Source organism: Camelus bactrianus, chromosome 28, assembly GCF_048773025.1.
Source record: "Camelus bactrianus isolate YW-2024 breed Bactrian camel chromosome 28, ASM4877302v1, whole genome shotgun sequence".
Taxonomy (NCBI): Eukaryota; Metazoa; Chordata; class Mammalia; order Artiodactyla; family Camelidae; genus Camelus; species Camelus bactrianus.
The window spans coordinates 9,535,119-9,547,688 of NC_133566.1; the positions used below are offsets into that span (position 1 = coordinate 9,535,119).

The following is a 12,570-nucleotide window of genomic DNA, read 5'->3' on the forward strand; positions in this document are numbered from 1 at the left end:
GGCGTCAGGCGCCCGGGCAGGGTCAGGCCGGCACGTTTGGTTGACAAGTGGACACATGCCCCTCTGTCCTCTTGTCCAGTGGGCTCTGTTCTTCACCCCAGCTATGAGAGTCCCAAGCAGAGGCTCATACGTGGAGCAGGTGATGGCAGTGAAGGGAGGGAGGCTTTGCCAGGAGACACTGGAGGCCCTGGCTCTGCGGCCAGCTGCCTGCTCGGTGAGCTCTCCTGCCATGAAGGCTGTGAGGAGCGCCCTACGTCTGTGCCTGGACCCATGACAGGTCTGTCTCCTTACAAGGGCCTGACCAGACCCCAAGGGGCAGTGGGAGTTTCTGCTCTTGGTCCCAAGTGATAGCACAGAGCGCCAGGGCCCAGGGGTCTCTCGGGGGGCTGGGCGGAGAAGTGAGCATGATGGCCTCCTGTGGGGGGGGGGAGTGGGGAGGGAGGGAGAGGGAGGCTGGTGCTGCTTCAGGGAGCTGCAGGGCCAGACGACAATGGGAATTATCACCAGAACACCTTGATGGAAGGAAGGAGGAAAGAGCTGAATCCCTGAGTGAAAACAGACTATTCACCGTCAGGCTGAACAATGGGAACAAGACACAAACGGCAGCCAGCGCGGCCTGCACAGAACCAGCCAGTTTTGCTCAAAGCGGAGTGCTGGGGACTCACAGCCAAGTTCTGCTCTGAGCAGACGGGGAGAAGCACGATGAGCTGCCGTGGGCTCTGAAGTCGGAGATGGAGCTGGAGTCCAGCTCTGTTTACACCCGCGTGCCCACCCGCCTGAGAGGCAGGGAGATGGGAGCCAGGGAGAGCGGGAGGAGACAGGACTGGGAGGTGGGGGAGGGCGGGGCCCAGCGAGCCTCAGGTGGCAACACAGCCTCTTAGAGCTTTGACAGCGGGCAGACAGGCTCCCACCTCTCCCTGGGGACCCTGGTGGTCCTAGAGGCAATTAACTAATCAATGAAGGTAACTTCATGGCTGCTGCCAGGCAGAAGCCTGGGGAGCAGGAGGAGGTGGGGAAGCCAGGGAGGAGGGACGTTCACCTCTGTCCCCTCTGCACTTTACGTCCCTGAGGCCAGGAGGCCAGAAACCAGGCCCCTCCACCTGACGCACCCCCAGGACAAGCACGCAGTAAATGCTACTGGTTTCTCACTAACCAGGTCCCGTGGCCTCACTGGCCACTTTGAATGACCCAAGCACAAGTGTCCACCCCTGTGCTCTCCAGGAGGGACCATGACAGGCTGGCTTCCGGGCCCAGCTCCCACCCCAGGACCTGACGGGGGTCGCTGCCGCAGTTTCCCCAGAGAGCCCCCTCCCAGGGCCCACGAGCCCTGGACACACTGTGACTCAGGTAATGAGGGTCCTGTCCCTGTTACCAGCAGGCGTCTGGCTGGCTGTGTGCCCTCTCCTTCCACCCAGCCGACCCTCAGGAAGAAGAAACCACTGCTGTCCCCTGAGGAGGCTCAGGGAGGGCTGGGAGTCACATCTGCTGGGACTGCGAGGCCCAGGCTCCCGGCTGGGCTGCGGTGGGGAGACGGCTGCTTTGGAGCCCACCTTACCTTGCTGAAGGTCAGACAGTCCTTGTCCTGGTCTCTGTCTTTCATCTCGAAATCATAGAGCGCTTTGCCCTGGGGTGGGGCCTGGGGCAGGGGCCGCAGGCCTGGGACGTAGCTGGTGGGCAGGAAGCCATGGTACCAGTGCTCATCCACCCGGTGCCGCAGGACAATGACGTCCCCCTTGCTGAACCTGAGGTCCCCGGGCTCCTTCCCCTCGTGACTGTGCGGGACTTTGCCGGAGGGCGGCTGGGGAAGGCTCTGAAAGCAGAACACGACTGGTTACTCAGCGGCTGCCCACCTGGCCTGCCTGGCGCCCGGACCGCGGGCCTGTGTCTGAGACCCCAGGAGGGGGCCCGTCACAGGAACACAGGGCCACAGCCCTGCTGGAGGAGGGCACTGCAGAGGGGCCCACCACGGTAACTCCCCTAGACCACCACCCCTGCCGCCTGCCCTCACCCCTCCCACCACGGCCCACGGCCCACGCTCTCCCATCTCCCAGGACCCTCTGGTCCATCAGTCCCCCGACCGCATGGCCACTGTTACATCGAGGCCCCAGGAGAGAGTGCTAGGTGCTTGCCCAACCACCCCTTGACATGGCAGGGGCCTGAGATGTGCCCATTAATTCCATGTGCTCAGGTTATTTCTGAGACGGGGCCTGGGGCACGGCAGTGGGGAAGTGGCAACCGCTGTAAACCCACCCCCAGAGGTCGGGGAAAAGGCCATCCCCAGCTCCCACGAGTTCCAGCCTGGAGAGGGGACAGACGCCTTCTGAGCACAGGCAGGGGTGGACCGAGTGGGTGGCCAGGCCCCGACCCCGAGGTCAGAGCCTGACCCCAAGGTCCAAGTGCAGGGCTGGGAGCAAGCAACCAACCTCACTGGCTCCAGCCACATCTGGGAGGCAGCCACGCTTGTCTGCTCCCTTCGGTGGACAAGGAGGAGACGAGAGGAGGGAAAGGGGAACAGGGCCAGGAGAGCGGGGTACACCCAGCTCACGAATCCCTCCCCAGACCTCCACCATCAGCTGCTCACAGAGCAAAACCGAGAGGGCAGTAACCTCTACGACCCAAGACGCAATTCTGGGGGCAAAGACGACACCGAGAGGGCAGCTGCCATGAGAACCCGGATCTCACTGCCAGGAAACGCCCAGAGCCAGTGTCTCTCAGCACCTCCACCCTTTCATCTTCAAGCCCTTTATGAGATTAACTAGTCCATGATGAGGGCCCAGGGCAGGCGAACACTCTTACGGGGAAAGACCCCCCTGGGATGATACAGCAGCAGTCAGAGGACCCCTGACCCCAGTCCCCAGCCCAGCCCAGGAGGCCTGCGGGGCCCTGCCCGTCCTCTGAGCGCTCACTGTGCGTGCGCCCCTTGCAGGGACTGCTGAGTCAAATGTTGCGCTGAGCCCCACTCTGCAGGCTCACGACGTTCAGGAGAAGAAATAAAAGGGAGACAAAACGGAAACACACAGGGATGCTGTGGGATAATTAACACAGGGCCCTGCAGGGCACTAGTAATAATTAAGACAATGTCAACCTCACGGCGCATGACTCAGACGTTGCACAGTCTTGCCAGGGCAACCTCCTACTCGTGGAGCGCAGGGACCCCCTGCCAGCACCTCAGCCCCATCTCCATCACCTCCCAGTCGACGTGTAGGCCAGCTTCACAAATGCACTGCGTGCACTGGGCTGCCCACCAGGTTCCCGGGTGCCTTCCCCGCGACCAGGCCTCACTGCCCGACCCCTAGAAGGCTGGGCGAAGAGCATGGACAGAGGACTCACCGGTTCTCCTTACTCGGTGCTCCCCAGGTAGCACGTGCTGCCTGTGGAGCTCCCTGTAGACTCCCTGCCCCCTGCACAGACACTGGCCTGCTTTTGCTGATGTTGCGTTTCCGACCCTGGCCTGGGCAGATTACATGCTCGAAACACCTACCGAATGGATGACTGTGTGGGCCGCCACGCCAGTCGCTGGCTTAGGGCCTGGCCAAGGGCCTCGCGCTGGAAGGACTGTTCCCAGGATGGGAGGTCCATGGTCCATGTAGCCCCAGATCCTATTGTATCCTGGGCCCAGAGGGCTGGAAATCTCAGTGATCGCTCAAACAGGAGCCAGGCTGAGTGAAGGCTTGGAGCTGGAGACATTGGGCCTGCCTCATGGGGGAGAAACATCCCGGGGAGTTCCCCAGACGGTGAGCAGCCCCCTGGGGAGAGCGCCCAGCGCAGTCAAGCAAAGAAAGGGCTGAGACGGCAGCAGAGACAGCCCGTCATCCCCAGAGTCCACCAGCTCCTCCTGCAGGGGAGAAGCTTCCAAGTTTCAACTGCGGCCAAGCTCAGCAGCTAACAACTTCACCTCCCAGCCTTGCTCACAAGGGCCTTGGCCATGTGTCAAAATCCCAGTCAATGCAGGCAAGCAAGAGGGCCTCGTGCCAATTCTGGGCTGTGTTTTGTAATGACATTTAGAAGGAAATTCCATTTCTTGTAACTCCCCTCCCATGCCCTGAACAGCATGATAGGGGCAGATTTTTCCACAAGGATTACACTCTGAGCAAAGGAGGGAAGGACCTGGGTCCTCAGATGACCTTGTGGAAAAGAGCCTGCATGTCATGTGAAAAAGCTGTATTTTATCCTGATGGAGCCGCTGCGTTTTCGGATCTTCTCATTGAGGCGGGAAGCCCCATAAAAAGACCTGCAGGACCCCTAGGCAGGGCCGCTGCGCTCCTCCCAGCACCGTCCCGTTCCCTGGCCCAGAGCCTCTATCTCACTTTTTGCCTCTGAAGTGGCTAACTTACACCTAGAATTCTATTGGTTCCCTGAGCTCACTTCTAATTGGTTATTTCCTTTACTTCTGATTGGTTATTACTCTCACTTCTGATTGGTCCACTTCCCTAACTTCTGATTGGTCCATTTGTAGTACTTCCTTTGCATGGAGCTCACTCCTGATTGGTCTATTTCTACAAAGCTTGTTCCTGGTTGGTCAACTTCTGTTATACTCTATTAGCATATGACGTTGCAAAGTGTAAAACTGGCAGCCTATAAAAGGCCTGTGTAACCCTACAAACGGGGTCCAGAGCTTGAAGTGTTAACTCGTCGGGGCCGCTGGCGTAATAAACCCTACGACTGCTGAGCGGACTCAGGTTGCTGTCACAACGGAGCTGTAACACATTTTTCCGCAACATCATTAGCAGCTTAGCCAACATTCTGACTAACTTGGGGGATCTGAGGTATGATTTACCATTTCTTTAATCATAGACAGTTTTCAAACCAAAGCACTTATCCTAACATTGCTGTGAAAGTTGCCACACACGTGCTTTTCTTCTAACGAGGACATTCTTCAAGTTTAGAATTACCTGAAAAGGCATGTGTTAATCATGTGTTTAACCAGAATGCGGCCTGTCTTCTAGTTTATGAACTTCATCTGCAGTGGAGCTGTCAGTATCTCATACTCCACGTTTACCATTGGTGTTCTATTTCAAGTTCCTTCTTCCCTTTTTCTCATTAAAAGCTACATTTAGGTCCTGGTTTTTCTTTCATTCTTTTGTTCTGATGGGTTTTTTTCTGCCTCATATTTGGACACCTGTTTCTCTAAGAATTTATGATACACCAGGTCCTGCACCAGGCCCTGTGCTGTGAGGAGCAGAACATCTCTCACTGAGAAGGTCATGGAAACACGCTACTGCCCACAGGTACACGGTGTGTCCCCATGCAGGGGGGCGAGGACACTGCCAAGTCCTGTCGTGTGATGTGACTGTGAGGGTAGAAGCTGCCTTTGGCTGAGTCTCGTGTTTCACCAAGATTAAGAAGGATTAAAGAGTAAATGTACCTTTTTCTTTTTTTCCTTTTTTTAAAGCTTTCCCAGACTTTGTCAAAGGCACTCTTCTCAAGTTCGCTGCTCCACTCTCTCGGCGGGAGACTCACTGATGTTCCTGGGATTCTGCTGGAAGGTGGTGGGGCTACCCCCACCCCGCACTGACAGGGGAAGCGGGGTTTAAGCATGGCTGCCTCTGCTTCGGAGCCACCCCCACTCCTCCGACACCATCGGTTCTCAGGGCCTGCGGCCTGGCTTGCACTTCTGCCTGCCGCCGCCTCCACAGCCCCACGTGCCCCAGGGTCCCTGCCACACTCGGAACCGAACTTCACCACCTACCGACCCAACCCAGGTGAAGGGTCCTCGCTAAGGTCTCATTAACAACAGAAATCTGACCCGTGTGAAGACATGAGGGCGTCAGAACTGCCTGCAGGCGTCGAACCCTGGGGCAGGTGGTTTGACGTGGGTCATTTAAGTCCTGTGGGTGTGGGTCTGCAGACAGAGGCTAACAGCCTCCTGCGCCGTCTCCAGTAGCCCATCCAGAACAGGGTGTGTGTGGACAGTGCGCCTGCACATGCAGTGCCCAGCGCGACCCCCAGACAGCCTGCCCACCGCGTGCCCTGTTCCCTGCTCAGTCAGCGAGGACAGTGGAGCGGCGTGGATGTTCTGTCAGGTGCTGGGGAGCTCTGTCCTGCCCCCGTTCAGTCAGCTGAGCCTCCTGGAGATGCAGCCTCGTCCTGCAGAGCAGCAGAGCTGAGGAGCTGCAGTGGCGCCCATGTGGGCCACAACGCCAAAAACACCTACTGTCCGGCCCTTCCCAAGATGCCTGCCAAGCCCTGAATAGAAGGTCTAGGTGAGCAGAGACCAGGTCAGGCGGGCACAGTCTCCCGCAATGCAGGGACACGGGGCTGCGGCTCTGTCTCTGTAACAGGCGTGTGTGACACTCACGAGCGGCCCCGCCAGCCACGTGTCAGAGCAGCGGTTCTCTGGGCAGCCCCAGTTGGGGGCTGGCCTCTCCTCAGAGCACCAGTCCTCCCACTCGCTGGAGACAATCAACTCTGTCCTTCCATATTTCCTGGGAACGTCAGGAGAATAAAACCGATGATACGTAGCGAGCTTTTGGTCTCCTAATGAAAAAGCCTCTATAAAACGATTCGATTCTCATAGGCTGTTTGCTGAGGCAAACAAACATTCCAGAAGCTTGGACGCTCTTGGACAAGGCAGACACATCTAAGTACAGAAAATGGCCAATGGCAAACCCAGCTCTCCACGGGAAGTAAAGGCCAGGTGGACACCGTGCAGACACCACCCGGCCCGGCACTTACGCAGGCTGGATCAAGGTCACAGTGGATGGAAGTAAAATCAGAGAAGTGCAACCCTTGGGAGACACCCTGTCTCCCCTCTTGCATCTCCGTGCGCACCGACGCAGGGTTCCAGGAGGGCTCACCCTTTGCTTCCAAAGGACAGTCGTCACCCTTAGTCACTGTCGCCCCAGCGTCAGAAGGACTGGCTGCTCTCTCCTGAGCACCCCAGGTGCGTCCTGCACTCTCCTTATGTGACCCCCTGGGCGCTCACAGCAATCCAGAGAGGCCGGCCTTATGTGATGGACACTGCAGGCAGAGAAGTGAGGCACGATGGTGTTCGGTAACCTGCCCAAGTCCCAGAGCTGGTGCGAGTGGCAGGCGGCCTGCCTTCCGAGCCTGTGCACACACCCACCACCATGCTCCTGAAAACAAGAACACGACCGTTCACGTGCTGCTACTCTGAGCCACACACTGCGGGTATCTCGATTACTGCTCACGGGAACCCTGTGAAGTAGGAACCCTGCGACGCCGTAAGTGACAAAGATTAAGAGGCAGGTTAGCTCCTGAATGTCATGGGGCCCGTAAGAGGGGCCACCTTCCAGCTCTTAACCACCTAGAGCAGAGGGAGGGGCCCGGATGGAGCTCTGATAATTATCCATTTCCTGGGGAAGGGAAAGGGAAGGGGGGCTGTTGCCCGTTAGGCCAGGAGAGTCCAGGCCTGTGTTTGCACTCACCCAGTTTGGAGGAGAATTCTCCTTGCCTTCACGCTCAGTGACTTTGTGAGCCGTCTTGGAGATGTCTGGCCAGGGCCAGGGCTGCTTCCTGCAGCGCACCTGCCAGGACCAGACCCAGCGGAGGCGGCCACTCCAGCTGCCCAGGCTTGGCTGTGCTCACCTTGCAGAGGCCCAGGCCGCCCTCAGCCCGATCCCACTGCAGATGCGGCCAGAGAGGGAAGTGCCTCCCGCTCGCTCTCATGCCAAGGCCTGGCTTCACTGTTCACGCCCCCATCAGAAAGCTCAAAGGAACTCACTGGTTTCTGATCATTTATTATGTGCAGCAGGAAATGCTTCAGTACATTTGTTAAGGACACGATTAACCAACCCCATACATTCAAAAGTGTGATATTCCTCATGGCGCACACTGGCACTGAGCGGATGCCTACTGACCCCCCAGGAGTCCGTAAGAATCGCTCAGCAGAGACACCATCGCCCCCACCTCCCGCCGGCAGGTCAGAGCAGGTGCTGCCCACCACGGGCAGCCCAGTCTGCTCAGCAGGGTGGAGAGAGCCAAGAAGGGCATCCCAGCCCAACAAAGGCGTGAAGTCTCCATCCAGGAGGGCCTGCGCAGCGGGAGCTTGGGGCCCTGTGTTCGGCAGAGGCGGGGAGGTCCTGCCCTCGGTCCCTCACGGTCTTGGGAGCAGCAGGGTCAGAGGCAGCATTAAGAAACTTCCTGCCACACCTGCTAGAGGAGCTGCCCTCTGTCAGAGCTGAGCTGCCGGCGAGAGGGAGGCAGCCCCGGCCGGGGTCTCAGCCTTTGTAACACCTGCCGTGAGACTGGAATCTGCTTTCTAGGGTATGTGCTCTTGTAAGACGGCCATGGCAGCACAGGGACACAGCAGGCCGTTGGCTGCCCCTCCCAGAGCCCAGAGAGGCCACGAAGACCTGCCCGGGGGGCCTCAGGCAGGCCTGAGAGAGGCTCCAGGCTGAAGCCCTCTTGGGTGAAGACCTTCTGCTGCTGCTGCTGCAGTCAGACTTGGCCGACACTCAGGCCAGACGGCAGCACTTGGGAGATCGGCAGAAATCACGCCGCCTTCTCACCGTGGCCGGAGCGGGAGGTCACCAGCCTGGGCTGCTGCAGCTCAGTGCAGACGGGCTCCCCCCCAGAAGGAGCGCGAGGGGTTCCGGCCCAGTGCTGCTGGGCGGGCCAAGTCCTTCAGGTCCAGATCACCATGAGGCCGCAGGGAGGGCCGGGAGCCGCAAACGGGAAACTTTAAAGAACTGTCAGTAGTAGTCATTCATCTGCTGAGTGTGTAGTGGCCGCTAACACATGCCACACCCTCATTTGCTGACCCACCGACCATGCAGGCCTCGCAGGGCCCTGCCCTCCACGCAGAGCCTTTCCCCAGAGCTTATCTCTCCCAGGAGCCTCCAGGGTGGACCGACTGAGCCAGTGACCCAGCCTGGACGCTGGGGCACCGAGTGGGGGTGAGCAAACGGATGTGGAGAGACACCATTGAAGCAGTGAAGCAGGAGGGGGGCAGCTTTCTGAACGAGAGCAACTCAACATAAAGAGGTAAGTCTCCCCTGGAGAAATGTGGGAAGCAGTCCAGGCTGCTCGCCCCGGGGGCATCTGACCAAACCCAAGAGGACAGGTCAGGCCGGCTGGGACCCGGAAGTGTGGCACAGTCACAACTCAATGTCCGAGGGAAGGCCTCGCTCACCACCCCAGCCGAGGGCAGAGGAGCGCCTGGGAGCTCGCGTCTGACTTCATGCCCATACGAGGCGCTGTCGCACCCCTGCCCTGCAGTGACTGTGAGTCTCCCTGGTTCTCATGAGGTCTGGGGATGAGAACGGCCGTGCTGTGACAGTTTAATGGAACCGCCTCGGGGGCAGGACGATAGAGACACAGACACAGTCTGAGAAAATCCTCTGCAGCACTGACAGCTGCACTGAGCTCTTCGTGACGCCTGCCTGCTCGTTAAACCCAGTCCAGCCAAGGAGCAGCCCCCTCTGGGCCCCGTGTTAACATCACAAGGTCTGTGTGCGCAGCCTTAACTGATGGTGGGAGGCTGTCTGCCCCAATCCGGATGCGTGAGCACGCAGACCCCAGAAGCGCCGGCCAAGCTGGGAGGGGCCTCACTGGAACCCTTGTCTGCCGAGAGCCGGAGCCTGAGCTGCTGTCTCTCCCTGATGGACTGGAAATCCCTTCCACGGACCCCCTTTGCACTCAGTGCCTTTTAAAGGTTATTTCGCACCAGGCTGTCCTTTCGTGTCTGACTGGCAGCTGCTGCAGGTTTATTCATTCAGCAAATTTATTCTTGCAGCAGCTCTCAAAAATCAGCACACACTGCTACACAGCACAGGTCCCCACCGGGAGACCATGCACGGCCCTGAGCAGAAATCCGAGCCTCCTCGGGGCTGACGAGTCTCTTGGCTGACTTCAGCTCACGTCAAAGACACGGGGCAAAGGACCGCTCCTCTCGGTGCCCTGGGCTCCTGTCACAAGCCTGGCACGGCCTCTGCCCAGCCTGGCTGCTCCCAGACCCCAGGGTCTCCCGCAGGTCCGGACTCAGGACTTCAGCAGGTGCCAGGGACACAAGGTTCTGTCACCCAGGAGAAGGGGGTTCCAGGGTGTTAGAAGCAGTGCTAGGTGCCCTGGCTGGCTGGCTGTGCCCCCCCTCCCCCCCATCTCCTTGCTATGTCTGCCAGTTGTCAAGGTGATTTTTTTTAAGAGTCATCCACTCCTTGAAATGTGGTGTTTGCATTGGTTCTGAACGATCAGGACTGACCATATTCTGAGCTCCAACCTGCAGGAGATGGTCCCATGCCCACGTCACACAGTCCCCAAGTCCTGGCCACACCAGGGGAACCCCTGGAGTCTGGTCAGAACTGTGGGCTTCGGTGGCCGGCCTCTGATGTCACATGTGGATGGGCTCCCTTCCACGTCGTCCAGGGTTCATGTGGGCAACTGGAAGTAGACCCTCGCCCTCTCCCCTCCCGAAACCTGCCTGTCCCCACGCTGCAGGGCGGGGACCAGGGCTGACGTCGCTACCCAGGAACTCACGTTCGCCAGACCCCTGCTGCACAGAGGGTTTCATCCCGGCGCTGCAGGATTTCGTCCTCTGCTGATCAGTCTCCTCTCCTGTGATCCATCCAGCCGCTGAAGAGTGTGAGTTACATCTCTATTTTAATAAAAATGCCACCAACGACACTTTCCTTCCTTTGTTAAATGGAAGCAAAGCATAATCTAGTTTTAAAATACAATAAGCAGATAATCAAGATTCAACAACTCTGTGCCCTGACTCAACAGATTTCTACTTCAACTGCTGCTATTCGGACAGCTCTGGCAGTGAAGGATGTTCTGGAGGAAGAGGCAATTTGCACGCCACGTCCCCTCTCCCAGTTTACTAAGTTCAGTGGCGAGAGAGAGAAGGGACAGTGTTTCAATGAGAACAGCCTAATTACTGTGAACCGGAGGCTGTCAGGTTTGCTCCGTTACTGCTGGCATAACCAAAGAGGGTGCGTGGAGCAGCGAAGTCCTCGACAGACGTGCCCCGGCGCCCTTCACGTCCGTGCTTCCCTCGGTGGTGCTCATCGGGAGTGACCAGGCTCCCATTCCTGTAACTTGTCCTCACCCGCAGCCACGTCTGGGCGCCTTGATTCTGGTTAAAACACTGCAAGATGCGAACTTACCCTCATTTCACGAGTGTGTGGTTCAGAAAGGGCACACGGACGGCGGAGCAGGGCTGGGACCTGACTCTGGGTCTAGCCCCGCCGTCCATGGCTGCTGGTCACCTGCTGGACGTCCCACCCTCCAAACACGTCCAGCAGAGCACGCGGGACACGGCTCAGCCGCTGGAAGCACCTGCCTCTGTGCGGATGTTCCACAGGAGAGTTTTAGGAAAGGCAGCCCCGAGTACTGCGTGTTAGAGGCAACTTCACACGGGCCCGGTGACCATGGAAGCAGAGGGCTGGGCAGGGTGGGAGGAGCCTGGACGGCTCCCTGATAACGAGCGTGGGTCCCACCGGATTGACCCCTGCGGAAGGAACCCGCACTCGGCTGTTCTCAGTGGGAAGGAGGCTTTTTCTCCTTGTGGTCACCCCTGGTGCCTCCTGGGCTGCCTTAGGGGGGTGGAGCCCAGGCCAAGAGCCTGGACCCTGCTCTCCAGACGGGGGCAGGGAGCAGGAGCTGCATCGGGACCCGGATGGCTCTCCTCCTGTTCCCCCAAGTCCCCCATGGACAGTCACGCATGCAAGACAACAGTCACCCTCACCCTGTGCACACACCCTGGGTCACGGCCACATCCTTCCAGCCTCAGAAAACCCCACCCGAGAAGGACGCAGCACCTTCACGAAGTCAGGACTGAGACAAAAGCCCCGCGGGGCAGACAGCCAGGAGGGTCACGGTGGCCTCATGGGGTGGGGACGGTCCAGACTTCAGAAGATGAGGAGGAGGTTGCCAGGCAGAGCAGTGGGAGCAGAAGCAGCAGCTTGACCATCAGGCACAAGTCGGGGCAGAGCTGGGGGGATGGGCTGGCCCTCAGGTCTGAAGGACTCAGACCCTAGAGACCATGGCCATGTGGTTCGGATGGTGCAGAACAGCTCCCTTTCAAAGAGGCCGGGCGAGGCTGTCACTGACTTGTGGGGGTGCAGAGGCCCTGCTGGGCCATCCCAGCCAGCCGCCTGTGGGACCCCACGGGCTGCCAGGTGCGGCTCTCCCCGCTGTCCCAGCCAGCCCTGGAGGCGGCAGCCAACTGAAATCCAAGTCAGCACTAAGCCCTCTCTCCCCCGCCGGGCCTGGTCACAGGCCAGGCTCAGAGCAAAAACTCTCTGAAGATTCAGAACGGAAGCCACCGGGACAGGGCCTCCAGGACGACGCGCCATCACTGCCTCCCACCGCATGTGTGTGCCGCCGGGGCGATCTCCAAACCCTAACTGCAGGGCAGATGCACCCACACTGACCTCACCGGGGCCTCGACCTCACCAGCCGGCGTCGGCACCATGTGGTTCCCTCCCTGGTCACATTCAGCCCGAGTTTGAAACAGGGCCGCACACAAGTGAACCGTTGTCTGATGGCCTTGACTCCACAGGCTGAAGAGCTCAGGGCACTGGGACACAATCACTCTGACAAACAAGGCTGAGAGCAGCCCTGACCTGCCCCACACGGTCCTCTCAGTCATTCCCCGCGCGGGGTCAC

At 59.1% G+C, this 12,570-nt stretch overlaps 1 protein-coding gene across 3 annotated transcripts in view; it reads right to left on the reverse strand.

Moving 5' to 3' along the window:
- The window catches only part of SH3RF3 (SH3 domain containing ring finger 3), a 116,949-nt gene that overhangs the window by 58,211 nt on the left and 46,168 nt on the right, over positions 1-12,570 (reverse strand). For 2 of the 3 annotated variants that reach the window (XM_074354484.1, XM_074354483.1), the window contains exon 2: positions 1,556-1,810. The exons of the other annotated variant lie outside the window; for it this stretch is intronic. In XM_074354484.1, coding sequence (XP_074210585.1) covers positions 1,556-1,810 — 255 coding nt within the window. The remainder of the gene's footprint in view (positions 1-1,555; positions 1,811-12,570) is intronic. 3 annotated transcript variants of the gene reach the window in all.